Source organism: Takifugu rubripes, chromosome 8, assembly GCF_901000725.2.
Source record: "Takifugu rubripes chromosome 8, fTakRub1.2, whole genome shotgun sequence".
Lineage (NCBI taxonomy): Eukaryota > Metazoa > Chordata > Actinopteri > Tetraodontiformes > Tetraodontidae > Takifugu > Takifugu rubripes.
This window is the reverse complement of record NC_042292.1, coordinates 6694926-6722766: the sequence shown is the minus strand read 5'-3', so window position 1 is coordinate 6722766 and position 27841 is coordinate 6694926. Positions and strand designations below refer to the sequence as shown.

At 43.5% G+C, this 27841-nt stretch overlaps 1 protein-coding gene across 1 annotated transcript in view; it reads right to left on the bottom strand.

The window, feature by feature from the left end:
• LOC115250814 (neural cell adhesion molecule 2-like) overlaps positions 1-27841 on the bottom strand; it is a 150781-nt gene that overhangs the window by 18830 nt on the left and 104110 nt on the right. Inside the window, 5 exon segments of the mRNA XM_029841010.1 lie at positions 2654-2771; positions 11805-11942; positions 13161-13304; positions 15538-15744; positions 19502-19576. Of these exon segments, the coding sequence (XP_029696870.1) occupies positions 2654-2771; positions 11805-11942; positions 13161-13304; positions 15538-15744; positions 19502-19576 (682 nt within the window).

Here is a 27841-nt window from a genome sequence, read left to right as displayed (position 1 = left end):
CTGAATGTGATTACACTGACTGATTGCTGACAGGTAGTCATTATCCAAGATGGACAAAGGACGAGGAGAAAGCTACACTCTGACAGGAAATGCAGTCGGGGAGGACGGGCCCGCCAAAGGTGACAACAAAAGGGAAAATAAATTGGTTTGTTATTGTTCTTCACGTCAATGCCGATTCTTTTGTTGTGATGTTCACATTTAAATTTTGTCATCTCTGGGTGATGAAGGGTTTATTGACCCACGGAAGGATGGAGAATACACTGAAACGAACGAACGCCAGTGGCCATCACAGAGTTGATCCATGTTTCAGTCCCACTTTTGAATCTCTTTGTGGTCTTTTATCTAAATAAGATTGAATGGATCCTCAAGCAAACAAAATCATTCCTCACCCACACGAACAGGATTCTCAAATCAACTACCTAGGGTAATTAATGAGCACTATCAAACACAATTCAATTCCATTATTAAAGAGAAATAAATCAGACGATGGAATATTTCTTTACAGTAATTCTGCAAAATAGTTGCTGAAGACTGATCAACACAACACCTTTCTGGAAACACTTGTGATGTATCCTGTGTCACACCATTTAGGCCGTTAAGCTGTTAAAATAGAATGTACATGCTTCCCTTTACTGCTCTAACGCAAACAAGACAGCAAGTTATAAACCTCCAGCAGCCGTCCGCCGTGTCTTCAAATCATGTTTGTACTTGCAAAGTGTGATGCATGGGCCTCGAGGTTTCCCTGCCTCGCCGCGTGACCTCTCTGTCATCGCACACGCTTCCACTTCTAATTATGTTTGCAACAGTGCCGGACGTAAAGCAGAGAAATGATATATTTACTCTGCACACAGTAAAATGCTCCTCCCCCGGGTTAAAAATGTGACCTTCTTGTCACGGTGACGAATATCCGAGGAAACGGAAGGCTAGCATTTTTTTTTTCTCGATACAACTGATTAAACATGTGCCAGTCGACAAATTCTGTGAGAGGAAATGTGACCCTGCAAGAAAAGATCGAATTAAAAGCGCTGATGTTGTTTTCAGAAAGAATAAACAGTGAGTATCTTTGTGCGCTTCCAATTAGTCCAACGAGAAAAAGCCATTTTTAATTGCATGTCCTTCTCTGTTAGTGGAATTTGGAAACCTTGGACCTCCCAGAAACAACTGACAACAACAATTCAATAATACATTGAATTTCATTTCCTCTATTTGTGAACATCACTAATAGAAGCCACCTGAAACAGGCAGGAAGACGGGTTGGTGTCATCTTTCAAGCAGGCAGAGAATTCACCCTGGACAGGTTGCCTGGTTACACACATTCATTCATTTGCTCGCACTCACAGTAACGGGCAGTCTGGAGCCTCCAATCAAACTAATGTGCTCACAAGCACCAGAGTCAATGGCAGCCAACCCAAACCACTTTAATATGTGCAAATGTAGGGCTGACCCGTCCACCCACCTGTGAAAAACATCATCGAGCGCACATCTATACTTATAAATCTGACAGAGGAGCAGACAGAGAGCTTACCTCGCCCTTTTCCAGCTCATTTTGCATATAACTGTTGCTTTAATGACTTTTTTACCCTGATAGCATCATTGCAGGTTCCTGCGGAAGTTCCCACTTCATGTCAGAACAAGCGTTTGTGCTGCAGGATGTGATTGCAAACAAGTGATAGCATCAAATACCATTTTACCACTAACAATAAATCGGATTGTAAAAGAATATGAATGAATACGTTCGTATGACAGCGACAGAAAACAAGAACTTGGTGCAGAAATAATGACACTAACTATATTCACAATCATATGAACAACGTCAGGTCAAATCGTTGTTCGTACAAATCAGATCTGATTTAGCAGCATTGTTGTTTGTTGAGAAAAACTAAAAAATAACAGTGCTTGAGAAAACAATAGCTGATTGTGAACATATAGGTTCTCGTATCTGCCTATAGAGTCGGCAGGCTAGTTATTGGCTGTAGCGCAGCTGAGTTGAGTTGGTGATGAGTCGGTCAAATACTCTTCAGGTGCACGTTTTTACACTTCAGCTGTGCGGAGTGTGATATCATTGTGTTTCTTTGGGTCGATGTGCGAGGGTGGACTGAATGAATAAACAGATAAAACAAAGGCGTAACGCTCAGTCTGAAAAATCAATGATTCATGAGACATGAAAAAGGCCAACGAATTGTAAAGCTTATCAACAACTGTGAGATCAGGGTCAGAAGAATAATCTGATCGGCGATGAACGCTAAAGAATCAGCAAAATGTGTGTGTGGCATCTGAACTGCACCAACAACATTAAAATGACACCCCTAGACGACCCAGGTTCAAGCAGCCCTGCCAGACTTGATGGGTAAGAATGTTACTTTGACCATTACTTGTGAATAAATTGGAAAGCCTCGTCAAGTCATGGGGCTCTGCGTGCGTTTCAATGTGTGTGATCACATCTGGAAGGCAATTCCTCAGCCAGGATCCAAAATCCTGTAGCAGGGTGGCTCAAGCTGCTGATTGATGGTCTTGATTTTGAAATAAATGTTTGGTGTCAACTTGTGTTTGCAGCCATCCTTTATCTTTGATGGTCCGGCAGATCTCAAAGCCCAATGTTTCCTGTTTGAGCCACGTGCCAAAGAGCAGCGTTAAATATTAAAGACGGAGGTACCTGTGCCATGTGACCTCAGGGTCAGGAGATCCAGAGGTGATGCACGTGAAGGTGACAGACTCCTGGTAGTCTGCCGTGGCGTTGAAGGATTGCTGGAACACCGACAGCACTGGAGGGACTGCAGACATAAACAGGAGAGAGGAGAAGAGTCAACATGACAGACAGGCGGACCGACGGACAGACAGACAGACAGACAGGCGGACAGGCGGACAGACAGACAGGCGGACAGACAGACAGACAGACAGGCGGACAGACAGACAGGCGGACAGACAGACAGACAGACAGACAGAGCGCTACACAGCACATATACACTGAATAATTCATGGAGCAGATGACTCCAAACGTGTATATACGGGAAATAGACACAATGAGTGTATAAATGCAGCGTGTCACATGTAGCGGCAGAGAAATCAGCGGCTGCCAGCCAATCGGCTGAAGCCTGTCATCACATCACCCGGTTACAGCTCAAAAGACGGAAAACACGGCCAGTCTTTTCTCCAGTGTATTTACTGGTGGACTGACAAGAGTGTGACAGCTTAATGGCACCAGCATGGCTTCCAGTCCATTTCTAAAGTCTACAATCTGCACATGATGGCAGAAAATTGAGAAGCTTGAAAAAATAAGCACTCTCTGAGGGACTGACAACATTTTATAATACTAATATTGATCTGTTTTTAATCCATTTTCATTGTATAAAAAATACTTTATTTTCAGTAAAATGCACTGTAGAAGGAAAATGGTGGGCTTAAGTTCACATATGTTAAAGTCCACTCTTGGGCATTGGTAGAACATATCATGATAAGTCCCTGCAAGAAAATCACAGATATCCCTAAATTTGTAAGATTTTGGCCCTGCATACATCTTCACAACAAAAACAAAATACTTAGGAAGCACTTTGTAGCCCAAATGAAGATCATTAGAAAACCCACGTGTAAATACAGCTGTTGACTTCCAAAGGCTGAGAGAGTCTCCCGATCTCACAATGTGACACCGACTTTGCTAATGAGGCCACTTAATGTGTGGGTACATCTGAAGGTGCAGTTTCCCTGCTTGTTTTGTCGCTCCACCCTGGAGCAGAAAGTTTCCTCATTCCTTCAGGTGGAGCTGAGCAGCAGAGATGTGACAGCACAGAAGCTGTCAGACTCACACAGTGGAAAGCCAAAAACACCCAGAAAGACCAGCACCTGCCTAGTTTGTTCAGCATTGCGGAAGAAAGACCAGCGCTCCTCGAGTGCGGGAGCTTAGCAGAGTTCAGATTTGACATTGGGCTCTCAAGGTTATGATGGTAAAATGCTCTGGAGATGACGGACAAAAAAAATCACCTCCTGCTGACGAAACGATTGTCAGGAAACATGTTGTTTTTGATCCAGAGGAGCTCCAGGGCCTGGACCATGAGGGGCGCACTCCTGTGCAGGTGGACCCCCCTCCTCTCTTCCATTTCATGTTTTCCTGGGTGCCGCAAGCAATGTCAAAGCCACCTCACTGTGCTTTTGTATGCCAGAATCAGCTCACAAAACAAAAGAAAAGTTTTTTCTTCCTTTTTTCCCAAGTGTTCCTGTGTCCATTAAAGCCCTCCATAACTGCAGGTGCCACAAAATACTGTATGAATGGGTAAAAGCACAGTTAAATATAGGCTCACCTGGCTGCTAATTAGCTTTGCGGTGTAGCTGTGATTTTGGGGTCCCAGTGTGATTTCCCCACTGCCTGAGCAAACAGGCCTGTGTGACTTCCAGATGTGTTTCACAACACATCCCATGCAGAGAGTATGAAAATTAGGGTGGGGAATCTTTTTCAGAGACATCTTGAAGGTTCTGCCTGAAAAGGCTGGCTGGTCTCATCCTGCAAAATGAAAACCTGCTTAACAGCTGCTTGCACTCCAGTTAAATACGAGACGGAGTTAACTGGCAGCTGCACAGCTACAGTATTTCAGAACAATCTTCTTGCTCTAATCCAGAAAACACCTAAAAGCCGATTAAATTGCATCAATTTGTGGGCAAACAAAGCTGGATGATTGTGAATTCTGAGGAGATTAAAACACTTCATTTGGTGCAGAGGTTAGTCAGGTTTAATCAATTGAATTTCCCCTCCAAGTCATGTCGGCTGGAGGACACTACACTGATCTGGAAGCCGCTCGGAGAAAAGGTGACAAAGAAACTGGCTTTTACTCCCATTACAATGCACTTGTAATGGGAAGCATTTGTGGAGTTGCAGGAGCAAAAGAAATGAATCAGACATTCTGATCTTAACAAAGCTTCATAGCATTTAGTATGATGTCATTTAGCCTTTTTGAAATGTGCAGAAAACAATAAAAAGAAGGCAGTAGAAAAACAACATCATTAGTCAAAGTGGCAAAAAAACAAAATGCAAAAATGTCAGAGCAATTTAAAATCATAGTGGGGAAGCAAGTTTAAAGAGATGCTTCTGAGTGAGCTTTTCAAGAGGGGAAGGGAATGGACATTGCTGAGATCAGGTGAGTTCCAGTCTAGGAGCGCGGCGGCTAAAAGCTCCGTGCCCCATGGGGATGAGGTGTTAGGAGGGGATGCTCAGATGGGTATTGGAGGAAGATCATCGGTGGGGGGGGGGGGTCAGACAGGTAAGGAGGGGCGAGGCTGCGGAGGGCCGTAAAAGTTAACAGGAGGATTTTGAATAGTATTCACTACTTGATTTGGAGCCACTGGAGCTGCTGGGGGACAGGAGTGATGCCTTTGAATTAAGTTTATGAAGAATTCCAATGATCCAATTGGGTGTTATTGGGATTTCAAAAGTTAAACATGCACCAACATAATTGTGATAACCCCACAAACTCAGAACAGACAAAGGTCTACGCACCCTGCGTAATCTCTGGGGGGCTCGGACCCCAGGTTGGGAACCACTGCTCCAACACACCAGAGAACAGCCGAGTTACAGAAAGAACTTACTGTCTGCCAAAGTTGAAGATTTCTTAATGTTTTAGGGATGGCCTTGATGCCTCCGAGGCAACGTCTGCAGCCGACGCAGACATTTCTGAAGATGTTAGCTTGCATGGATGTGACTCTGCGCTGACACGGGGGACTTGTTTTCTGCACTAATGGGCTCCAGTGAAGTGCAGATCAGCCATGTTCAGAAGTTGTGAAATGCTCCTGCTAAATGTCAACACGGTGTTACACCTACTAGAAATGCAGCGAGTGAATGTTTGGAGACAAGACCTTTGGTGGAGTGCTTATTAGGGATTTGTTTTGCCTTCGCGATTAGCACGCAGGCGGGAATCAAACTGGGCCCTGATTTATAATTGGGAAGCGTAATGTCACGGAGGAGACAGCGCGCGTATTCTTCTCTGGGAGAGCCCGCATCTATGATGGACAGCACTGGAAAATTATTTCAGAAAATCAAGAAGGACACAGTCGTTAGTTTCTGTTGGCAGCTGAAAAGGGGGAAATTGCAGGTTTGGCGGGTGCCTGAGTGAACCAACTATTAGGTAGATGAGTTGGGATGGATAGTGGGGAAATCAAGAAGCAATTTCCATTCTGCAAGGCAATCATTTGCCATGGAAACAAACTGATTATTATGGCTGGCCAGCCTTCAAAATAAAGAGCAGAGAGACCTTTTAAGGTTAATCCAGGGAAAGTGTCATTGGATGTCAAAGTGAAAAGTTGGCATATATCAGACAGAGTTATGAGTTCTAATCTCAGCCACTCCAAAAAGATCTTCGTTCAATTGGCAGTCTGACATTTGGGGGAAAATATCTGTGTTTTTATTTGAATCAAATGTGGGCAGTGAAAAATACCTTTTTGTTGGGAGGAGAAAAAATTGGATTTTTTTTTCGTTCTTTCTTCTTGGCGTAGATCAATTATTGCATTAAAGGTTTTGTGCAAAACAAGCTTTGAAAATAACAATACTTCAAGTGTTACTAAAACATTTAGATGCTGCTGTTTCGCTCTACGTGGGCGAGTGACTTCCCATTAAGCTGCCCATTTGCCGGCTAACTGTTGCTGTGCCTGTAGCTTTTTTTTATCCATTCACCAAGGACATTAAACTGGACCTTTCAGAGAATACAAGCCCACTCCTCTGGACTCCAGAAGCTGTTCATCTCACTGTTGGCGATTTTCTGTAATATTCTGAAATGTCTCTTCTTTATGCGCCTCGAATGTTACTGTTTATCCTCCTGATGGAACTGCTCAGTACAGCACCGGCCGAAGGTGGTGGGGAGAAGTAAAGACTCTGACATATTGTCACTTTCAGCAGTTACAGCTGTCGTCTTTATTCCTCACGGAAGTTGACAACTGTCACCATGGCGCCATATAAATTACACAAAAACGCGGCACCCAGAGCGGCTCTTGGTAAAGACCGCCACGCTATTAATGGCCACATTAGGCTGGATTGAAGGAAATCCGTGAGCTGTCATGAGGCCGGGATTGAAAACAAGCCGAAGGAGAAGATTATTTAGGAAAGAGAGCCTTAAATGAATGTAGAACATGAAAATAATAAAATGTTTGTTTCATCTTCATGACTGAGATAAACCGAATCTTTTTAAACCTTCAACCTACTCGGGAGAGTCTGGCGACGTCCGTGTTTGCCAGTGTGACACGTGCGGCTTCATCTAATGCACACGCCGCACGAGGGAAGACAACTGGAGGTGTCGGCCTCAGAAATGTCTCATTTCATGGGATTTTCTTCAGCATCCAGGGGTGAAAAATGATACGTCGTGGGAGGAGGGACAAACGCAGGCGTGATAAACCCAACTGTTGTCACCTAAATGGAAAGTGGGCGACTATGTAATCGTGCCCAGTATGATTATATAAATTAGATTTGTAAATCACCTGTTGACAACATACAAACAGCCGCTGAGAAATACAAATGCACATTTCCATCCATTATGTCTCAACATATAGCCGACTCCCCTCCTACTTGACTACTTCAGAGATCACTCAGTGAAACGCTCTGTACCCTCCAATAAACCAGGCTGCTTTGCCCGCAGGTTGATTAACCATTCAGCGGGAGGCCCCCGCTTTCCCCCTACACCATCATTCTCATCTGCAGGCCGCTTTGATGATACACTGGAGCGGGAGCTGAAGCCCGGCTTCGTTCGCTCCATCCTTGTGTGCAATACACCACTCTTTTATCAAGTGACCTATAAATATTTATGACTTCACACAGGGGGAGAGTGTACAGTGAGCTATTCCATCCAGGCTTTTCTAACAAAATGCAGTTCAGCGTGAGTGGTTAGGGAATGTTAACACGGCACCGCGGCGGTCAAAAATGGCATGTTCTGACAAGCTACACTGAAAGAGCAGCCCACACTCCCTGTATCACTCTTCCAGCCCAACTAGGACTTTGCTGAGGGCAACTCTGCAACATCAACTGCAAGGTGCAATCATTGCCGTTTTATTTTTAACGCCACAGAGCCCTGGAAACAGCAACGGCTGATTGTGTCTTTTTTAACTGACATCCAGGAAGAGTTCAAACGCAGTTGTTTGAATCACATCACTTTAAAACTTTTTTTTTAGAGATCTGACAAGTCCAAACAGAGCTGTGTTCATCTTTCTGTTGAAAGATCAATGAGAAAACTTCACTCTTGTTCAGTGGAATGCATCCACACGTTAGCAAGTTTTCATATAAAATATAAAAACCTATTACTGTTGCCAGTAGTGGGGTAGGAGCATTTTCAACAGGTCAAAATAAATCTTTCTGAATAATTATTTCAGTTTTTAGCTTTTGGGGGCCTTGAGCTGAGAGGGAAAACTTTTTTGGTGCACTGTGAGTGTGCAGTCCTTGGTGCTGATGTAGCTGCAAACAGTGAGATAAAGCAACACTGCCAAAGCTTTTCAGGGTGAACGGGCACAACTGGTGTTTTTGCTGTCAGTGCTTCTATTAGGACAAGAATCGATGTCTCATTCCAACATAGAACAGTGCTTTACGTTAGAACAGGACCTCAGGAGATGAGGTGAAGCTCTGCAGCTGCGTCTGTTTATCATCCTTTCTTCTTTCCCCTTCTTTCTCCTCCAGGGGGCTTCCGACACAGAAAGACTGTGACTGTGGCTGTTTTTATCAGCTTGTTTATCTTTGCTCAATGCAACATCCCCAGGCCCCGCAACACGGAGCAGTTCACTGTCCGCCGCTGATTGATAAAACATGTAGCGCAGTCTGTTGCACACATCGACATTTCTCAGGCTGCTGGCGATCTACTCTGTCATTGCCTGCTTGTGCTCAGGGTCTGTGTGTTCGACCCGACCAAGTTGTCAATATTGTATATTCTTCTGCAACCCTAGTGGCTTCTTTTTCCTTTGTAAATCCTCTGTTAAGACAGCTCTCCGTGCTTCAACAATGCCTCGGCGATCAGGCTCCATAGAAGGCAGATAATCCGAGGGAATTCTTCAGGCAAGAAGAGATTTACACCTCAAGCTTCATCGCAGGAAATAAAAATGTTCTGCATGCGCTTGCTTGTGTGAATGGGTGAGCCCATAGGCTCAAACACCGGTGCCGAATGGCTTTTCTGATCACCACAGACAATGAAAACAAGTTATCAAGGATTCTACAAAATCCGGAGTGTAAAAGGGCTGCTGGTGTAAAGCAAGCAAATACCTGAATGGAGGGTTTATCTGATCACATGACAAGACTGTCCATCATGTTCTGCCAATGAAGAGGAGCAAGTCAAAGAAAAGAGTGGAGAGCTGAGCAAATATCTCCAATTTTTGAGGACAGCTTGGTTGTTTTAAGGTACCAATTCCTTACATTGCTCTCAGAGTAGTCGACAGCTCAGCTAATAAGAATTAGTGGTGGAGTTGTTATTTAGCCATTTGAGTTTGACCATTTGGGCAGCAAAGAAACATCCAGATCGGCAGTGATTTCATGACAACTACACGATGCATGCATTTCTGTCCCCACAAGCAAACACAGGAATTCCAGCTCTCTAGTTTATGTATATCATGTAATTTGTACTCACTATAGAACATGTCAAAGTGATAAGAATAGTGACAAATGGGCCAATGCAAATGTCCGAGTAATGATACGCACATGTGCTACAAAGGGAGGCATTACCAAGAGACACATGAATATCTGGTGGCCTGCTGAGGACACTATCTGCTGTGCTTTGACACCTGTCACTGTGAATGTTTAGTATTTGAATAATGTTGCTGTAATTGCTGTAAGACTCGTCTGATTTTCCCAGCGTGCTATCTTCTGTCACTTCACAAGTCCCACAGGGGCTGGAAACGCATGAGAAATGGCCACACGGGAGAGTTGTCCTTCAAGGAGTTCTCCAGACGACCAATACCTATATGCATGTTCCTACCACAGCAAAGGTGGATTTCATCTGAGGTTTGTTTGGTTCTTCCTTTAAGCTATCAGCGTCTTTCTAATCAGCATTACTGTGTTTGTGCTAAATCATTAAACATGTGCCACTAATTAATGGAAAAAGACGAGAGGAATACAAAGAAGGGTTTGCTTCAGAGTTCATTCTGAGTGCTCAGACAAAACACGTGCGCTGCTAGAACAGATGTCCCCGCAACTGTTGACTAGACAAACTCATTAGTTCTGAATTTTGTGTTCCCTCGGTCAACTATTTATATATTTCATGTGGACCAAATGGTGTTTCCACAAAACAGATTAGAGCAACTTCAGCCTGGACCACGTTGGCACGTGTGATTCTGAACAGAGTGACGGACTGAGCCTCCCTCAGGCGATATAAAGTTGACTTAACAGTGTCTCCCTTGGGGTGTGGCTCTCTTCCAGGGTCTGGTCTTCCTCGGATGCCCAGTAAAACGCTCTGCCCTCGTCTCAGCGGCACAGGGGGGGAAAAAATGCAATAATCGGTCACGGCTTATTGAGCAGGCTTATAGGATCTCCCTGTGAAGTAAAGCAAGTGCTATGCTAAACTAAACACAATTCATTTTTTCTTTTTTTTGTGGGTGAGAGGGGGGGGTTGGTCTGCTGTTACATTAGAATTGAAGCCGTTCAGCCGTTACCTGACGCCTGTGGCTCGGGAGAAATCATGTTTCAATCACTTCAGCGGTCTCAGGTGATGTGCGGTAAATGAGAAAATTAAAATGACATTTTTCAATCAGGGGCCACAGATCCTCAAACCAATGGTAATTGGAGTTTTCAATCAGAGTAAAGAAGCTAAAAAGACAAAAGTGATGGTAGCAGAGAGCTACAAATGTGCCAATTATGAACTTATCTGAGGCTGTGCAGCATACTTACTGTGTCAAAGCTGACAACTGTGTTTTGATACAGCCGAAGATGCTGGGGGAATCTGCAGAGCAGGTGCTGCTAAACGCACGTGTTGCTTTCACAGACCTGAGGCCAAAAGAGCCCCAGAAGGGTAAACAGCCCTGAAATGGTTTTAAATTGCGTTATAGTGGCGCTGTAACATTGTCAGCGGGGCTGACAGTCAACACACTGATGCCTTGTTAGGTACCGCATTAATATTCACCTTGATAAACAGCATTCAACTGCTGGAAAGACCAGACTTTGTCCGGATTTTTACAAGAAGCATTGTCTGTTGTTCTCCTGTCATCGTGGTAAACAGCCATGAACCTAATGTATGAGTAAAGAGGAGAGTCTCTGCAGCAGCGTAGAGAGGCTGCCTAATGGGTTCTAATCTCCTATCGGTGTTGGAGATGCGTCTACAGAGTTTCCTTTCAAGCTCGACACAAAAGTCCAACGTGCCGGGTGTGGTGGACTGAACTGAGTGAGATCTGTGCTGATAGCCAACTGAAAACCTGCTTGTTTGTGCCTCTCTGAGGATTAAGTTTCATATCAAACTATGTCATTGCTTTTCACGACACTAGTTTTCACGCATTCCAGGGCAATTTTCATAAAACATTTTAGGTACTTAAGGGACATGCCTTGAAATGTATGTCTCTTATTTGACCTTAAGCAGATCTAAATCATTTGGGTGGAAGACTGTTCCCCTGGGCCAAAGATAATACTGGAGATAATGCACCTGGCAACTTCATTCTTCGGAATGCCAAGCACCCCTTTATCTGCTGGGGCTCCACCGGGACAGCTGATATCACATCAGAGACTCACTCGCCCAAGCATCCTGTGACAAGAGTGCTTATGGAGACGGCTCAGAAAGGACAGGTGAGACTCTGTCCTCGTTTTGAAACAGACGATCACAAACACAAGAGTGACAGCAAAACCCTGAGCTGAATATCAAACCGCTGTAACTCACCGTTAACTACCACGGCGATGTCCACGAAATCAATCTCGCCGCGTGCCTCCACGCTGGCCTCGCAGCGGTAAACGCCCTCGTCGGCCTTGGTCACCTGCTGGATCTGTAGGTTGTTGTTTGCCAGCACCAGGAACCTGCCTTCAGCAGCAGGGCACAGAAGACAGGAGGGTAGGATGAGCAAACAGACAGGCAGGTAGGCAGACAGGCAGGAAAAGAAGGCGAGGAAGTGGAATAAGAACAACAGCGGATGAGAGAGAGAGAGAGGTGAGATAAGAATGTCGGGAAAACAGCCGGAGAAAATTAGCATCTCCGCTCTTCAGCAGCAAAACTGTCAATCTCCACATTCAGCCGATAAAGCCCGGTTAGATAAACAGACGCAGAATTAGTTCTGAATCAGCTTTCAGATTGGCCGGGAGGAATGAGGCCCTTCTTTTATGGCTTCCAGGCAATGATATTATACAAGCAGGTATTATAATTAGAAGTGATAAAAAAAGGTTTTCAATCCGAGCGGTGCAGAAGATTTCTATTTCAGTTAAAGGAGATTCAAGCGGTTTCTCTGGAAGGAGGATAGGAAAAGTGGTGTCAGACAGGGAGGAGGTGGGCAAATAATGGATCTGGGAGTCTCCTGCTTACTTCAGGGGCACTTAGGTTCACAAAAAAAAAAATTCATTTAAGTGGAAGTGAATCCTTCCTGTGAGGGCTCCCCTACATCTGTCCATCATTTCCTCACCTACTAAAGATCTCATCCTCCAGATAATTAACATGATTAAAGTGAGCAAGAAGGTGGGATTACAGAGAAGAGTTTCAGAAAGGACATATATCATCTTTCTATCAATCAAGACAGAATATTAGTGACAATATAAGTGTGCTTCATTAACATAAACGATTTCATCTCCCACCACCACCAGCCAAATTTATAATCCATTTTCTGTGTCGAGCGTTAGCGTGGTTACTCTCCAAGTTCTGCGCCTCCCCCAAGGCTGATGGGGTTTCTATTCATAAAATCTGTTGTACTGTCCTTATTGTGAAGTGACACTAATTTTCAACAAGAATAGTATTTTGGCATCTTCTGAAGGAGAGAGGGATTTGGACTTGTTCAGACTGGAATAAAGCTTTTTGTTCATCACTCAAAATTCAAGGGAATTTGACAAGTTTATAAGGAAAATTAAGTTTTGCTTGGTGCCCACTTTATTGCAGCCTTTATTCCATTATCATGCTCTACTGACTAGAAAACAACACATTTTACGCTGAAGGCAATTCAACATTTCTTGAATATTTCTTGCGGAACTTGATTAAACTGCATTTCCCTGCAATCGGAGTTTATAAACTGTCATACGATTGGTTCTGAGAACTTACTGTGACGCTCTTCCATGATCTCCCTGTCCTGGTAGTACCACACCACCAAGGGCACCGGCGAACTAATGACATCACACACCACCTCTGCCGTCTCACCGTGGCGGAACTCCTGCGGTGACTGAACATCCCGAAATGTCAGGCGCTCTGAAAGATCAAACGAGATGGAGATGGAACATTGTTTGTGTCGTTGCTGCTGGAAGCCATCAGCGGGTTTTCAGTATCAAAGAGAAAAACACAGATAGCTGCCATTTTGTTGTAGAACCTGTCACAGCTGCACCGTCAGTCTCAGCCGTCATCATTAGCAGGTTACTTAGGCTACGTTTCCCTCTAAAGTCAGTCTTCCTGTCCCACCAGTGCACCCTCAGGCTGACATGTTCTTGATGTCACACATCTTGTGTCTCCTGTTGTCATCCGTTTTCTTCCCTTTGTTCTTATTTTTGTACACAGGAAGCGTTGCGGAACCATGGCCTTTCAGAGTAGCACTCCACTCCACGCTTGACGCTGGTGAACTGAGAGTATTTGGAGTAATCATTGGCTGAACACCACTGTCAGAAAGTGTTTCAAAGCCTAACAAGTCAATTCCCCTCAATTCTTCCTGCTATTGTTTAGCTAGTTTTATGGTTATTGTTACAAAAGTGAGAGGAAATGGGAGATCTGGGCACACTAAAACCCATTTTGATTGTATGGTTTAAAAGTCTTTTGTCCATACAGTGACAGCGCTAATGCAGTTAGCTCGCTTTGTTTCACTGCTGGGCCCTTGCTCGGTCTGTGCGTCTTTATCCTGCCCTACTGTGAATGCACGAGATTAAGTGGACTTCCAAGAATCACTGAATGAATAGATTTCAAATGATTTATGCAGCCTTTAAGAAAAGGTTTTGTAAAGCATGTCAGAGAAGGTGGACAGCAGGAGCCACCATCGGTGAAAAGTTTAAGACAAAGCAAGTAAAAAAGTAACATGTCTCTGTTCAATATCCCGCACCGTTGCTGTTATTTGTGGTGTGCCAGCTTTAATGTTGCCAGAACACCAGTTACACTGGAAGAGTACTACTGGGAATAATTTGCTAATCCCATAGCAGCTCTGCGTGTACAGCTAATAAAAGATCAAGGAGGCAAACAAGCTTCTTAATTCCAATGACCTGCTCTAGATTTCAAAGTGATCCTGTACCCTGTGGAGCATTAGTGTAACTCTATGGGCCTTCATGGAGATGTCAACACGTCAACACTTGCTCTCCCACTGGTCATAAATTTCATGTACAACATGTTGCATCGCTCAAGGAGTCCTCGCCCGCGCCGGCTGTGCACTGACAGAATGGCTGGCCCGAGCTTTAGGCAGGTTTTCATCCGCATGCTGCTCATGCAATGCACACCGAGGGCCTCAGTGAGTGATGCCCGGTTGCCATGGAAACAATGGTTTTAGGGGAGCTGGTTATGTGGTGAATGAGGCAAGGGCTGAGCGGTGGCAGGTGTGATTGAGGCTGTGATGTCTCTCCTAATGGCTCACTGGGTGAGGATTGAAAAGGCAACCACACAGCAGGTTCACTGTGTGTGTGTGTGTGTGTGTGTGTGTGTGTGTGTGTGTGTCAGTCCCGACATCAAATCCTTGTGCACTGACAGTTTCTCCAATTAAACCTTAGGAAGACTCTTGAGCATATGCTCTGAAGGTTCTGCCTCTTTCACATAACAGAGTTTAATTAACGGCAATGCGACCTCCCTCGGTACCTTTTTGCAGTTAACGTGATGCTTTTAGGATCTAAAAAATTGGCCAGAAATAGGTGAAAACTATGTGGTAAATAAAGCTACACCTGCACGATGACACCTCACCGGTTGCTTGCATGAATTCATATTCTTGCTTATTTTTTAACAATTTCTGCAGACTAATAACTGTGTTGCCTTTATGCACTGTTTAAATGTGACAACAACAGGACAAATGGGCTGATAGTGATCAGTGAGCGAGGTGCCTCGGTCTCAGCTCCATATCCTTCATTAATCCTGACAGATAACACTCCTGTCACTGCTAGCTCTCATTACACTATCGTCACAAGAGGGGCTTTAACACACACAGGAAAAAAAAACATACCGGCTTTCATTTTTCAAGTCGTCTGTTCTTAATCCACTCTTCTCTAAATCTCCATTTTTAGAGAGCATCCCATCTTTTTTGGAAATGGGGTTGCGAAATCTGCGGACCGTTTTGACAGCATGTAGCCGCGGTGAGGTTGGGAATACTAACAGGCTCATTATCCAAGTGATCAAACACTAATGTGAGAGGTTTATTCTCCCCACGCTGTCTTGTATCAACATCCCCCTGTGGCTGAAACGCAGCATCCGCAGGTTAACGCGGGAAAAGGGTGTCTAAGTGCGTGGTGTTTGTCAAGCTTACGGTAAATCTCCAGCACAACGGAGGCCTCCTCCGTGTGACCGTTGGCGTCCGTGGCCTGGCAGCGATAGATACCGGCGTCCTCGATGATGGCATTATAAATGATGAGCCTGGATCTTGAGGACTCTGTGTGCAGCGCCATTCGCTTGGAGGACGCGATGCGCTCACCCTGGGGGTTGAACCACTCTAGCCTCACTGGCTCACCGATAGCTGGAAGCAAGGTCAGAGAAAGAGCGATGAAAGGAGCCAAAAATGAGCAACGTTCACCAGCCACACTAAAAGGCTGATTTGAATCATTCATTTCTAGAAATGTTTACATTCACAGCTCAAAAGAGACATTACCATGACTGTACAAACATTTATTTAGGATTTATTCAGATAAGCTGCTGACACTTAAACGCCCGCCGCTGTTTATTACTGCCATTCCTTTAAGGTCTGTGCCTCTTACCTTTCAGCACCGTTGCCTATTTCTTAAAAATAACCCTATAAGTAGAAACGATGACCGCTCAGGCCTCTGCTTCGAGAAAATGTCACATGGACATGAGTGACATTCACTTGGACAGCAAGTCAGACAATGCAGTTTTTTGGCCCTTAGAAGTTTCCTGAAGTCTTGCTGGCATTTTTAAAGTGGATCAGATTATGTCTGTACAATTATCCTAGAAAACTCAGCATTTAAAACAAATTTAGTAATGCTAATTCCGGCTGCCTTCCATATCATTTGGCATGTTCCCTGTTTCACTGATAAGGATTTTACAGTTCGATTTGCTGAACCAAAGAGGGCCATACACGAGCACGCCAGCAGAACAGACGACCAGATATGATACGATTATGTCATAATCTCGGATTTGCATTGCTAATTTGCCTGTAAAGAATCATGGACATATGTAGGATGTAAATTCCAAGCTGATTCGTGCAGACAAACATAAAGATGGCCGATGCAGACTAATGTGGATGTGGTCATAAAAACAACTCTCTACATCAGGAATTGTTTTAAATCTAGCCTATTAAAAATGCAATGCATCATATCAGCATTCTGCAAAAACTCAAAAAACCTCTGAACCCTCTGAACTTCCAGCATGCTAACGCTGATTCTTAAGCACTAAGACCCACATGGTGTCCCAAGAGCATCATGGTTCACTTGGTTACTTATGGCAAGGGGATAAATGCCTGATAGTGCTTCAGGCAACTCTTTATACCTATTAGCATTGCAAAACTTTAACAGCTTACTGGTTTACAGTCTGCTGACACCTGAAGCAACTCTATATGTTAAAGTTTATGCAGCTAGGATGGTGACAGGCAATTTGCTTCACTGATGTGAGATGACAGGAGTGAACACAACACTGCTCTGTTTTCCACACTCAGCCCTGCCTCCCTCTCTGTGCATCTTAACAACTGGGGGAAGACTTGCTGAAGGTCTCTGTCGTACCACTCGTAAAATCTGCATTAGCTCCACTGATTCTTGGCAAGAGAAAGGGCTGAGGAGCTGACTCAACTGGGGAGACAATTACCACTCTGCAACAAAGGTGTAGCAGATTCAGATCCTCAGTTTAAGTTCAGTTCTCCTTTGGCTTGGTTTAAAACACAAATCAAAATTTCAGATCACAGCTTTGGATCTAGAAGGTCGTTCGCTGTTTGTGATCCTCTGTCGACTCGTGTTATTGATGAAATGAGACAGATTAGCTAAACAGGAGTCTTCAGCGAAGCCCTGGACTTAGTAAATAAAAAAGCTGTATACATGAAAAAGGCCACTGAGATTTTAGTTTTTTTAGTGTTTAGCGAGATGAGTTGGAACTTGGAAGTATAATCGGAGGACTGCAATAAAAATCAGATGCTGTGAATACTCACGTAAACTTTTCACAACTGGAACTTCTCTGATTTAAGCTAAAGGAAAAGTTTTTTTTCTGATCAGTGTATTAACATGGTTTGACAATTATACGAATTTGCCTTCGCTTTTACCTCTTATTCGAAACTCAAACATGCTGTTTGAAGATCCAAGATGACATCAAACACAATTAGAGCCTCAAGTTTGCATATGCAAATTGTCTTTAAAATATTTCAATGCATATTTCAGAAATTGGAATGAGAACTTTATATCCTCCGTTGCTGATTGATTATATAGTATGGCAGCTCATTCAGTGCAGTAAAAGCAGCCGGGTGTCGCCTCATTTTAGCTGTATTATTTCATTCTATTTGTAGCCGCTGAATATATATCTGTTTATTACAGCACACTGACTTTCTTTCAGCCCAATTATAACCAAGTAAATTGGTTTTTGTGACACATTGCAGAGAAATGTCTGTTAGTCTAGCAGTAATATTTGAGACTGTACAGAAGAGAGAGGATAAAACAACTTATTTTAGAGGTGATTTGACCAATATTAAAACATAATATTTCTAAATTGTCAGGGTACAGACATGGAATATGTTCTCCAAATCTGAATATGTGCTGCTCTGTTCTCAGCAGAGGGGATAAAGCCCAGCAGCAGAAGCCTTAATGAACTCAACCTGCAGCATTAATATTGATGATTATGGGTGAGTTCATTTGAAGTCATATCCAGCTCTACAGCCTCACATGCATCATAAGCTATAGTGTTAAAGCATGCCTGCTCACTGAAAACAGGGTCCTATATTACTTGCGTTGATGAGAGTTTATGTACCGGTAGTTAGAAAAAAAAAGCACACACATTAGGGATTTTCACTGAACAATGTTAAGTGAGATTAGCGTTGAGGGGTAAGTCTTTATGAGCAGCAGCAGAACCTCAGGTATGTGTTTCAGTCTTGGAAATGTCAACGTTAATAAATAACTTTTGCCCTGGAACTTTTAAAGATTCCCTGGTTTAAAAAGAGACAAAGTGAACAATGAAAACTCCATCACCTTTTAAAAGAGACGTGCAATTTTCAGATTTTTTTCTCCCACTATAGTCCTGCAAGTTATGAAAAAAGCATCTGAAATTGTACATTACATCGCATCATTACACTCAATAAAAAGGTTTTCTGAAAACCTCTCAAAGAAAAGTTAAAGTACCAATTATGGAGGAATTAGAATTGTTCCAAAACTCTTAGATTCAATGTCTGACAAAGAAAACAGGAAATAGCATCCACGTCCGCACTGGAGGTCACTTTGTGGTTTGAGACCCCATCTGCTTTTATCGGGAAAAAAAGTTTTCTTTTTCTGCTTCCTTTTCTTCTCATTGGTCCTGTGGCTAACAATTAGGAGCTGAAGGCAAGAGACATGCCAGTACTATGAAAACCATCATCTGAATGTTCCCTTTTCTGATTTTCTGAAACAAACAAGAAGCTGTCTCCACTGTAAAGTCTCTTCTTTAATCACAGTAGCATGACCTAAAAAGCAGTGGGATCGTCACCAGATTTCGTCACACCTCCACTTACCACCCTCGCACCCATTGTAGGGATGGAGGCTTCTTATCTCTCACCTCCAAAGCTCTTTTACCTGAAATCCTTTTCCATTCTTCCCACATCTGTCAGTTTGCCTGGTTTTGCAAGGCAAGCCTGCTCCCTTTCAATCCCTGCCATGTTTTGAATCCATTCACCTCTTTTTTTCCACCCTCGCAACACTTCCATAGCGCCTCAGCCCTCCTCCCACCGTGTCGGTACTCCCCTCACTGTTAGCTCCACACTGAGTGGGCTGGCAGGAGAGAAGACACAGGCAGCAGGGGGTGGGCTGGACCTGCCAGAGAATCCTGCCACCCTGCTGAGTCACTGGCATCAGGGCTCTGCTGTGGAGTGTGCTTATACCCTTCTGGGAGGACGTTGCGGAGGAGGGGAAGGAGCGGCCCTCGGGGTCAACGTGGCACTCCATATGGAGGACACGGTCACACTTGTCATCACCAGGAAAACAAACCCACGCCGCAAGTGCTGGTTTTACATCTGTGACCCACCTCCAAACACACCCTGGTTTGTGTCTGTTTGTGTACGTGCGCACGTGTGTGTGTGTGTGTGGCATGTGTACCTGTGCAGATGAAGAACTTGGACTCTCCAACGCTCAACTCAACTTTGTTCAAGGATATGGACACCTGCAGGGTGGCTGCCATGGAGAGAAAGAGAGAGAAAGCAAAAGAGAGAGATTTATTATTGTAGTCTTAATAGAAACCACAACACTTCCAACAAAGGAGGGACAAAATAATGGAAAATTGCTTTCAAAATTCTCCTCCTTTGTTCCTTAGATGTGCAATTTGTCTCTTTCTTTACTCAGATCTTTATTTAACCGAACAAAATTTGATAGAATGTGTCACCAATTACATTGACTATATGATTAAAAGGCATCTAAAAAATAAGAATGAACATCCCTCAACAAGAATGTGTTTATCTCCAGCTTTGCAACTTTTGAAAAGACTCTTTGACTCTTCAGCATAGGTAAATGCAGAAAAGGAACAAGAACACTTCCATTGACCTGAACTGCACAATACAACCTGAATAAAACTTACTCTCTATCAAAAATGTGCACAATCAGGGCACAATCAAAGGCCATTTCACTGTGTGGCGCTATTGTGTGTCTCGATGTAATGCCACATAATGGTAGCTGTGGGGGACATTTTCAAAAACTGAAGCAGTGCACGAACAAGAAATAAAGGCGAGTACGAGCTGGGCATGAACAATGGGGGCTGAAGCCTTTGAGTGGGAGAGCAGCGGGGGACACACTTGTAAAGACGAACAGAAGAGCCAGACAAGTTGGAGGGCTGAGAATTGCTTTGCACGGCACATGTGATCAATAATGATTGGTTACTAAGTGAAATAAGGGTCATCTTTAGGCCAGAGGCTCCTGACACTGCGACTGTCTCACAGCTGAGCTGAGTGAACGCTTCCTCGCAGGCTCACGCAGTTATGTAATGAACACGTAATGGGTGTTAATTCCTCCTATAATAAAGAAAACTGGGGCTGACGGTGAGTGTCAGTCATTGAGAAAAAAATGCTTATCATTTTTTTGCTTTCCAGACTGCAGCTATTAGCCCGAGCACATTGCTGTCGTGACCCGAACCGGCCTATAGATGGCAGTAGAGGGACACTGCCCTGGTTGCCTCAGAAGGTAACAAGATAAGGTTAAGACGCAACGTGATCAATGCACTTGATCATTTCTTGCTGCTTCTTAGGGCATAAATCAGTTACCAGAGGAGACTGAGAATCAGCGGCGCAAACAGTAAGAGGATCCATTTGATCACACGTGTGCAGCATCAAAATATGTTTAAAATATATACGGCTCTGGATACACACAGTCAAACGCTCCAAAACAAGATACAAGCTGCCAGACAGCCAGTCGTTTCAGGGGGAATCAAATCTTAATAATTCTAAAGTGCCATTATATTTAACTGACACAAATTATATAGTGCAGTTTAATTATAGTTTTATACTTGTGTTTGGCCTTTGCTTGTTTTCTATGTGTACATCATCAACAAACAGCCTTTTGTTTGGGAATTATTTTCAGAATAAGATTTAGTCAGAACTCAGAAATGTGTGTATTGATTTGACTAATGTGCTGTCAATCATTACCGGTAATTATATCAGTTCGTGGCATGTACTTAACCTGCCTCTGACCTAAGGCAGATTCCAAACAGCTCTTTCTTTAATAGCTTTCACTTATTAATTGATTGTGGCCTATTCAAGTTCTGTGTGATTGACTGTGTAATGAGTTGCTAACAAAACCCAGCAGGCAAAAGAAAAAGAACTTCAGCTCCCCCTCCCCCCTCTCCTGTGCTGTTACTGTAAAGACTTATAATGGGAGGCAGGTTCCTCACAGAAAATAATAAAGGATGATCTTTTAGTAAAAATACTGACTGGATCTGAAATATGACATTATAATTTGCTTGTTTAACACAGAATTGCCTGGTTTCATTTGAGGAAAAGAGATTTTCAACCACGATGTGATAATGGTCACCAGTATAAAAGGCAAATGGTAGCACCTGCCATGACTGCTGCATCCTGTCCATTCAGTCACCTTGATGTAATGTCATGATTTTTTGATGAACTGTTTGTATGATAACAATTAACTGCATGCGCTGACAGAGGTCATGAACAGATGTTTTAAAACCCTTAAAAACTTGTCATAAAAGGCCGTACAGTCATCTTTTCTCAACCCTGTCATGTTCAACAGCAGTACAGAGTCACTTCCAGCCAAACATCTCCCATATGAGACCGGCCTAATGACTACCTGCTTGGCACCAAGAGGCAATGTCAAGCAGTTGGAGCATTTAGCTGCAAAATTGCCAGATGTTGCCCCGAGGAATTGCTGAACACCAAAAACCAAGCTAAGAGAAAGGGGTGGACAAATTCTAAAACTGCGGCCATTGTGGTCAGTGGAGGATGTGCCAACCGAGCTGTGCTGGTGAAAAGCAAGCCCAGTGCAAACCGGGCATGAAGAGCGCCAGCAGCTAAGTCGCTGTAACTAAACCCGTGTCAGACTAAAGGGCAGCGAAATGCACTGTTGCATTCAGCAGCAGGCAAAATTCAATGTTTGAGAGAGCTGAGTAATCCTGTTCTTCATAAAAAAAACCCAAAGCCAAATAAATGCAGCACAATAAGTGTGCTCTGTCTGTTTCTTCATGACAGAATACTTTTAGCTGGGACAAAAGACACTAATCAATTATTTTATTATTAAGTATTTAATGGAGGTGGGGTGGTGGTAGCTCAATCTGTATGGGACTGGGCTGAGAAGCAGAGGGTTCAGTTCAAGACCCAGTGCGGACAATACTTGGAAGGTCTTCTGGTACCAAGGAGAGGCACCAGGACACCTCTCAGACTACTGCCCAGGTACCTTTGAGCAAGGTACCAAACCCCCAAATGCTCACATAGGGCCCTGTGATGAGCAGGAGACCCTGTCCAGGGGGGAGGACCCTGCCTTCACTCATATGCAGCTGGAATAGGCTCCAGCACCCTCCTCATGACTCCGAGAGGGATGGAACGGTCAAGAAAACATCACTTATCTAGGTCCCTTAACTCATTTAATTGCTAAGTATTGAGATAAATAATAATTAGAAAACCTTCTGGCTGTTCATTGCAACTTTTTAAAGGTATTAAACCAAGAAATTGTCTAAAAACACTTAAGAACATTTATTTAAAAAGTCCAACAACTGATAAACTTGAAACTTTAGATTTTTCTTTGGAATTTGTATGCAGATTGGAAAAAGCTCCACAAAAATGACTCAAGTATAACCCAGCAAAGGCAACTTGGATGACAACAGTCATTTAAAGAGATTGGGATGAATTATTGAAAGTGTTGCCTTTGGCAGACAAAAATGAGGATGTTCAAACAGACAATCCTTCAAAACAGTCAGTTGAACTGAAACTGAAGTTTGAATCAGCTCCTCTTCATGAAAAGCAGGAGCCAACGTGATCAATCAAAACAGTTGCTACAGGTTTAAAAGTAGCAACTGGGGAGGCTATCAAAGTGTGCCTGTGTTGAGAGATTTCCTAAATAACTACCGCTAACTTCTGCCAGCTTGGGGAACTTTACCCAGCACTGTAACAGTGAGCTGTGAAAGGCACCAGGACTGAATGGACTTACCGGTAATCATTTTTTTAAAAATTGTCATAATTAAATAAATAAAGTATAGTGAGCGTGAAAAATAATACACCTTTCATATTTAGATTGGTGCCCTGCAAAGCTCACTTGCACTATTCATACTGCCAGCAGGAAGGACTTTGTACAGTGGGAGAGAAGAAAAGATTTCTAGCACTAAGGAGGCACATCAGCCATTGTGGAGCTGAAACACGAACAGACGTTGTTCTGCCCATTCGCCATCCTCAGGTAAGAGCGGAACAAATGAAATAACCGTGTACACTCTGCCTTCCCACGGTGAAAAAGGGACCAGCCGAAGGCAAAGTGAGGCAGGACTGAGACAGCAGGCAGGCTCTTTGCTCGCTGAAGGTCTTTCAGGGAAGAAGGGGTTCAAACTTGATTTTCTTTATCCACTTTCAGAGAACTAATGGCCAGACGATAGAAGTGTGACTGGTATTCAACCCATTATCAATGCAGCTGGCAGCAGCTGTGTTCTAGAACCTGTGATCATAATGCCACTTTTAAGGCTCATGTTTGTAAAGGTTAGCAATGAAACCTGTGCTTTCAAAGGGACGCTGTGTGTTGACAGATGGCTAGTTAGTTCATCAGTATTCATAGCAACTGGGAAAATGTCATTCCACCGAACGTGTCTGACAATCTTTTAATAGATATTAATTGGTTCCTTAAGAACAGATGAAAAGCACCCAACCCCGAAGCATCAGGTTGATTTAAATGTTGTCATCAACACTCGTGATTTGCCTCTCACCAACTTTGGATTGACAGGAAACTGTTGTGAAGTTTGTCCATGTGTGTCCCCTGTCTGATTGTCCCTGGTCCTATTTATCTGTCTGACTGCATAACAAGGCTGCTTTCATGCTGCTGAGGAGCTTCTACTCAGCCAACCATATCCAATCGGCCCGGCATACTGTATCGGTCCACGTGCACAGTCTCAGGCGCAACCCACAGCTACCTATTCTCTTCCTTCTCTCGCCCGCACACCTTCTCTCTATCTCTGCTTTTCACTCGCCAACTGCTTTGTGATTTATGTCGCCTTTCTTAAGCCTCTTAGCTCAGGCCATGATGGACCTCTCTCTGTGCATAAAATCATAGAACTCCACTCATGCACATGCAAGCAGCCCAGTGCAAATACACAGATGTTTACTTTTAGACAAAGTGGGGAATATTTTGCAAAATATATGTGCATTTAATGCAAACACACTGTACATTTGATAGATATGTGCATTCTGTTTGGAGTTGTCAGATGTGCAGCGTTCTAAAAAATGACTTTAGCTGATATGCGTTCCGTCAGAATAATCTAAAGCATACGTCAAAGCTGCTTTTTCTATCCTTTTGTTTCTGTAAATTCAATTCAATTTGTCTGTGCTGCATTTATTGGACCTAGAAATATGTCAAAGCAAATGCAGATAAGAACCAAGTGTGAAGAGAATGTGAATTGTTAGCCGAACATTATAGCAACAGAAATACTATAGGAAAGTATATATGACATCGGTAGGTTATCCTACATCGCTTGGCAGATGCTTGAAATGTATTAAATGTATCTGGCAAGATGTCGGACAGTGGGAGGAATATTCCCAGTGGGACATTGTTGACCACAAACCCTGTTAAAAGCCAGACAACTGAGAATGTGTCAGAGGACAGATTCGTTGCCAGGAGGGAAAAACCAAGATACCTAAATGAAAGGCAATCATCAACCTTTACAGATATGAGGGGGGTAACAGCCAGCTCTTTATTTCCATCATACAATCTGTTCTTCCACATGCCACAGGTTATGGAAAAGGCAGGGGAACCGTTTTCCAAAGAAGGTTCTGCTGTGCAGCAGAGAAACAGAAGGTAGCAAACCTGCAGGTTCATGCTCACGCTGCCTCCAGCCTGAACTGGGAGCCTTTACCACTACAATGATTTCTATCCCAGAAATGGGATCGTCACGCTGAGGCTGAATAAATCCCTTTTGCATAGATATTTATGGAAATGTGTTTTTAAAAAAAAAGGGACGGGTAAGCATAGGTGGAAGATAATGCCTTTACCAACGCTGCCTGTTTGAAAATAATTGGAAATTAAAGCGACACCATAACATTTCTTGGATGTTCTTTCATTCTAATTCTCTCTGCACTTCAGGCTCGTCTGTGTAATCTCACCGTCTTTGCCTCCCTCACCGCACCACTTCTGTTTTTCAACTTTTTCCCTTTTAAACCTCTCTGCCCTCCCTCTTTCCTCCGACTGCAACATGTTTCTGCATATGGCAACATCAGCACAGAGCTGGGAGAAGTCCGGGGTTGCAATAAATCCAGGTATGCCACTCAGACAGGATGATAGTTGCTTCCCGCCGCCCTTCCTGCCTTCTATTGCACACATCCTTTTCCTCCTCGGGACTCAGCAGAACTAAGATGTGCAAATTAAAAAACAATCTGCTTCCTGGTATGGTTGAAGAGAGAACAGTCAGTTATTGGACTTTTCCCTTCACATACTTGCAGAAAGAATTAACAGTGCACGGCTGAAAGGGTTTATTCAGCTCCGTCTGTCCATGTTGCCTGACTCCATGTCCTGTTTGAGCGTTAACGTTGTGTGGATCAGGTGTAGCCGGAAACAGGAGAAGTGGAGCTGTGATGATAACGTTAATGAGTTGCCTGAGCTGCTCTACTTCCAACGACAGATGTGGTTTCTTATTATGAAGGTTGTCTAATCCGGGTCGAATAACTGTCATAATAAAGACCATTTAAATGCCAATATATTTTTTTTCTTCCTTGGATTAAAGGCAAGATGATTTAATTCAATAAAAAGGAGTCTAAATCTGTCCTTTTTGTATCTGTTGGAAACATCTCCCGTGTGACCTTTGAATTTTAAAACGGGGTGTTGTAGGTCAGCCAAATGCAGGGAATTTCAAAGTGATTTCAAAGGTCATCAGCATACATGGAATCAAAGGTTCAAATCATCCTGGCATCTTGGACAAACAGGACAATGATGTTATTAACACGCAGGTTTAAAGGCCCTGTTGGCCTTTAATTATAATGTTGCCTGCACACACACACTCACACACATATGCACAAAAAATAATCTGTACGTATTGATCTTTCTTTCATTAGGCTATTTGAACTCAGGTGATTATTTCCAGAGTGATTTGGGGTCTTCTGCCTCTACAGAGGAGGAGAAGGAGGAGGCTCAATTTCACTGCACGATTTCCAACATTCGTGAGACAAGCAATATAACGTGAAATATCAAGCTCACAAGACGAATAATCCCGAGTTCACCCTGAATGGGAGCTCGTTATAACAAATCTACTTCAGTAACACGCTTTATTTGCTTTTCTTTAAGGGACTAAGAGTTCGTCTGTCACATAAACCACAACAGACTGGAACCAGAAAATGGTGGCACCACAGAACAGTGGCACTCAACACTCTTGTATTTTCCATTTCTGCACTTGCATGAAACTTTTGGTTTCCACAGTTCAGATGCAAGTGTTTGTAGAACAGTCAGACAACAGCTCAAGCATAAACCCTCAGCAGACAGTAAAGATTTGCAATTCTGCTGTCGCCCAGCACAGCATTCTTTCATCCCCAGCCGTCTGTGCTTTGAACGGAGCGTTATTTGGTCTCAGCTGGCTAGTCAGATTCACTTTTGACAATATGCAATTCTGCCAGTAAGGTTGACCCAAAACAACAGCTCCCAAAAAGCAATTTCCACATACACTGTACAGAAATCAAAAATCTCTATTGGAAGAATAACACAAAAATCACATTTTCTACATCTGATACAATGTTTGCTCAAACAGCCAAGCACCAAACACTTTGAGAGATCACCTGTGTTGGTTGCTTCCTTTTGGATTTTTGTTATTTTTTTCTATTTCACACACATTTTTTATTTCACACAAGCTGCAGCCTTTGCAAAGACTGGTGTTATTGTCCATAGCAAAGTGATCATTGCTGCAGGGACTGAAATGGCACGGTGGTGGGCCGATCATCCCCCGGCCGCATGCCGCCTGTGGCGGCGACACGGCCATTAACTCAGGCCCACGGTTTAATTCGGTCACAAAGGAGAGGTCAGTGGCTCCTGCCAGATTTGAGAGAGATGTTTGGAGAGGCTTCTGTGGGGGGCAGCAAGGTGAGGCAGAAATGTCCTCTTCCAACCTCTCTCCAACGTAATTGAAAGGGCTAAGGTCACCATTTATGCTCATTTGAGGGATACATCCACAGACTCTGCTGGCTCCTTGACAGATTTGGAGAATATGAAACGGTTGTGATTTTAATTCCCTTAAGACTTGGACTTCATACCACTCAAGAGGCAAAGTATATGTCGAGAAATGTGGTTTTATTTGAAAACTGCCAATTAATCCACTGATCCAGCAACAAATCTTCCTCTAGAGCTTTGGTTTTAATGAAGAATCAGGGGAATAATTGGGGTATTACAATGGACAGATCATGGGGGAAAAAAGTCACTTTGCACTAATGTTGTTACTTTGTCTGATGTCAAGATCAGGGCTTCAAAGCGTCCACCTGTATTATTCACTTTTCAGCCTGTCCATTTCCCACATGCTTGCACCCCTTTGTATTTCCATTCCTCTTTGCATTCATCACCCCTAATTTCACTCAAGTCAGAGCCTTTCATCGCTTCATTCACTTGCTTCATTGTGCAACGCATTGCCTTTTCACTTTTCTGATTCCTTGTGGATATGATGTGTGTGTGTGCACGCTCGCGTGTGTGCTCACTCTGACAGTTCTGGGCCTGTCCACATAGAGCTCCTGACAGAAGCTGCCACCAACTGTCAGTGAGGGCTGGCCAATCAGG